This window comes from Macrotis lagotis, chromosome 3, assembly GCF_037893015.1.
Source record: "Macrotis lagotis isolate mMagLag1 chromosome 3, bilby.v1.9.chrom.fasta, whole genome shotgun sequence".
Taxonomy (NCBI): Eukaryota; Metazoa; Chordata; class Mammalia; order Peramelemorphia; family Peramelidae; genus Macrotis; species Macrotis lagotis.
Window position 1 is genome coordinate 231804886 of NC_133660.1, and position 3800 is coordinate 231808685.

General features: G+C 35.1%; 1 protein-coding gene across 1 annotated transcript; it reads right to left on the reverse strand.

The window, feature by feature from the left end:
- Positions 1–2219: 2219 nt before the first annotated feature.
- LOC141516467 (olfactory receptor 5P3-like) lies at positions 2220–3158 on the reverse strand. Its single transcript, XM_074227539.1, has one exon. It carries the CDS (start codon positions 3156–3158, stop codon positions 2220–2222), a length of 939 nt encoding a protein of 312 aa, XP_074083640.1.
- Positions 3159–3800: the final 642 nt, after the last annotated feature.

Below are 3800 nucleotides of genomic sequence, written 5' to 3' on the forward strand. Positions count from 1 at the left end.
AAGAATGTTATACAAAACTGGAAGATAAAAGGAGTAGTTTACCTGTCATACCTATGGAAAGGGAAGCAGTTTATGACCAAGGAAGAGATGGAGAGCATCATTAAAAACCAAACTAGATAATTTTGATTTCATTAAATTAAAAGAGTTTTGTACAATCAAAACCAATGTAACCAAGGTCAAAGGAAATGTAGTGAATTGGGAAGCAATTTTTACAACTAGAATTTCTGACAAAGGATTCATTTCTAAAATATACAGAGAACCAAGTCAAAGTTTTTAAAAAAACAAGCCATTCCCCAATTGAAAAATGGTCAAAGGATATGCAAAGGCAATTTACAGATGAGGAGATCAAAGTGATCTATAGTCTTATGAAAAATTTCTCTAAATCATTACTTATTAGAGAAATACAAATTAAAGTATCTCTGAGGTACCACCTCATACCTCTCAGACTGGCCAAAAAGACCAGAAAGGACAATGGTCAATGTTGGAAGGGATGTGGAAAATTTGGGACACTGTTACATTGTTGGCAGAGCTGTGAACTCATATATCCTTTCTGGAGAGCAATTTGGTATTATGCCCAAAGGACAACATAAATGTGCATACCCTTTGATCCATCAAAACCACTACTGGGTCTGTACCCTGAAGAGATGATGAAAAAGGGTAAAAACTTCACTTGTACAAAAATATGTATAGCAGATCTCTTTGTGGTCGCAAAGAATTAGAAATTAAGTGAATGTCCTTCATCTGGAGAATGGTTTGACACACTGTGGTATATGTATGTGTTTTAACACTATTGTTCTATTAGAAATCAGGAGGGATGGGAATTCAGGGAAACTTGGAAGGATTTGCAAGAACTGAGCCTGCGTGAGATGAGCAGAACAGAACATTATGCACCCTAACAGTCACATGGGGGTGAGGATCAACCTTAATGGACTTGCTCATTCCATCAGTGCAACCATCAAGGACAATTTAGGGCTATCTACAATGGAGAATACCATCTGTATCAAAAGAAAAATTTTGGAGTTTGAACAAAAACTAAGGACTATTACCTTTAATTTAGGAAAAAACCATTATCTTATTATGTAATTTTGCTATCTCAATATAAAGACTAAAAGACTGCCTTCTGTGGGAAGTGGGGGGAGGGAAGCAAGATTGGGTGGAAAATTGAAAAACTCAAAATAAGTAAAATCTTTCCTTAATTAAAAAATATAGAATCAGGGATATAAAATCATATGAAAAGTAGATGGAAGATCATCTTAGAGAGGAAGTTGCTATTTGCTTGAGAGGTCCAAAAGTCTTCTTGCAAAAGTTGGATTGGAATTATCTCAAGGAAATCCATGGAAACCAAGTATATCAGATCTGTAAGAAGCCAATGAAAAGACACAGAAGATGGACTGTCATGTGTGGAAAAGGAAAATAATTTAGTGTAGCTCTGTTGGACTAAACAAGAAAGAAGTATTCAGGTTGAAGAAGCTTAACATTTTTAATGAATTTTTGTTGATTTCTATCATTTTTCCATGTTTTCAATTTCTTCTTGTATTTGTCCATTCTCATCCACCATGAGGAACCATGTTATAGGAAAAATAATACATTTTTAAGTGTATTATGACATTTAGTTGGACATTGATAAAAAGAAAGTCCTCACTTGCACCAAAATAGTTGCAGTGCCACTTTCAGAGTAGCAAGGAACTGAAAATAAAGCTAATGGTCAGTGTCTGAGGAATGGAAACACATATTGTGGCATATGAACATAACAAAATATGACTATAATATAGGAAAGAACCAAAAAATAAGAATAGGAACAGAAAAAAATTGCATAATTTGCTATACAATGATGATAGCAGAGCAAGGAAAACAATACACAATGACTATAAGAACTTAAATGGAAACAATAACTACCACAAATCAATGTAAAATCAGTGTTGCAAGATTTCAAAAAGATCAGGAACCCAAAGAAGAGAGATATGACACTTTTACATGCCCTTTACAGAGGGGGTATATCCATGATTGTGGAACTTTTCAGACCTTTGCAATCAAGCTTGAAATTCAGAAATCTAACGCATCAAAATAAAATTACCATGTATCCTTCTAAAACCTAGTTGCTGGTATCACTTAATTTAAAGCAGCATGTGAGAAGAATATTAGATCTTTAAAGGAAAGTAATGTCTCAATTTGTCCTTGCATCCCTGAAACCTGGGACATAGTATTTACTTAAGGTGAATTCATGAAAAAGTAGGTTTCCTCCTCATCAGTTTTCTCAGGGCCCCTTTTACTTCATTGTTCCTTAGACTGTAGATAAGAGGGTTCAACAAGGGGATAATTACCATGTAGAAAACTGATATTACTTTATTCTCATCTGCTGAGTAGTTGGAGTTGGGCATCACATAAATGAATGTAAGGGTGCCATAGAAAAGAGTGACTGTGGTGAGATGGGAGGTGCAAGTTGAGAAAGCTTTGGATCTTCCTTCAGTGGAGCTTATTTTCAATATAGAGAAGAGGATGGATGCATAAGAGATTATGATAATTAGTACAGATAATGCAATTATAGATCCAGAAGAGGCAGATGTTAGAATTTCAACAATATCATCTTGGTATGTAGCAAGGTTCAGAAGTGGTAAATAATCACAGAAAAAGTGATTAATCTTATTGGGCCCACAGAAGGACAGGCTCAATAAGCAACAAGTATAAATCCAAGCATTTATACAAGCCCCCAGGTAGGAGAAGAGAAGTAACAGAGCACATATCCTAGGGGGCATGTTTACAGAATAAAGTAGGGGGTTACAGATTGCCACATACCGATCATAGGCCATCACAGTCAGCAGAAATCCCTCAGATGTCCCAAAGAAGACTACAAAGAATAGTTGTGTCACACAACCTCCAAGAGGGATTATGGTTTTGTCCACAAGGAAGTTCTTGAGCATAACAGGTGTGACAGTTGAGGAATATCCAATATCCACAAAAGCCAAATGGCTGAGAAAAAGGTACATTGGCGTGTGAAGTTGGGAGCTTTTTCTGATCAATGTGATTATACTAAGGTTACTAATTAAGGTGACAGCATAAAAACCTAAAAATATCAAAAGGAGAATGATACAAAGGGTTGGCTCATCTGTTAACCCCAAAATAATAAATTGAGTCACAACAGTGCAGTTCTTGTCAGACATCTTTTTCACAACAAGAGCCTATTAGAAGAAAATGAGAAAAAAAAGAAGAAAATGAGATCAAAATAAAATACAAAACTAATATTTTGATATGTCTATTGATGTATTCAGGAAACATTCACAAGCCACCTACATGATATCCTTCTATGTTACTCTCACATTTTGCTCCTATGCAACTTACCAGGAACCCTAAGTAAAAGGAGAGATGAATATCTTTGTTGCCACCAATTCTTTCCCTGGTCCAATCATACTGTGTGATTTGCCAATTTTGCCATTGTAAGGCTGTAGGAAAGTTTGCAAGAATGAAGAAATTTATTTAATAACATCATTGGTACCTTTCATAAATATATATATATATATAATATTTATATATATATACATACTTATAGATATGCAGAGTCTGTGAATACTATTCTGCTAGTAACTAAAGTTATTAATGCCTTGCTGAGAAAGTATTTTTGATGTTCATTCACTTCCCATAGGATCATTTTCCACATCTTGAAGAAGTTATCCACCAGTTGACTAGAAAGAGGGTCCTGGTGTACAGGATAATCCTTGTGTTATAAAATCACAAGGGCAGAGAAATGGAGATTCTCAGTTTTGAGTCTCCTTTTTGTACTTTGCTCACAGAATTTGGCATTTCTG

What these genes read in the sequence shown, in the direction of transcription:
- LOC141516467 (XM_074227539.1), bottom strand. Translation starts at nt 3,158, where the DNA reads ATGTCTGACAAGAACTGCACTGTTGTGACTCAATTTATTATTTTGGGG.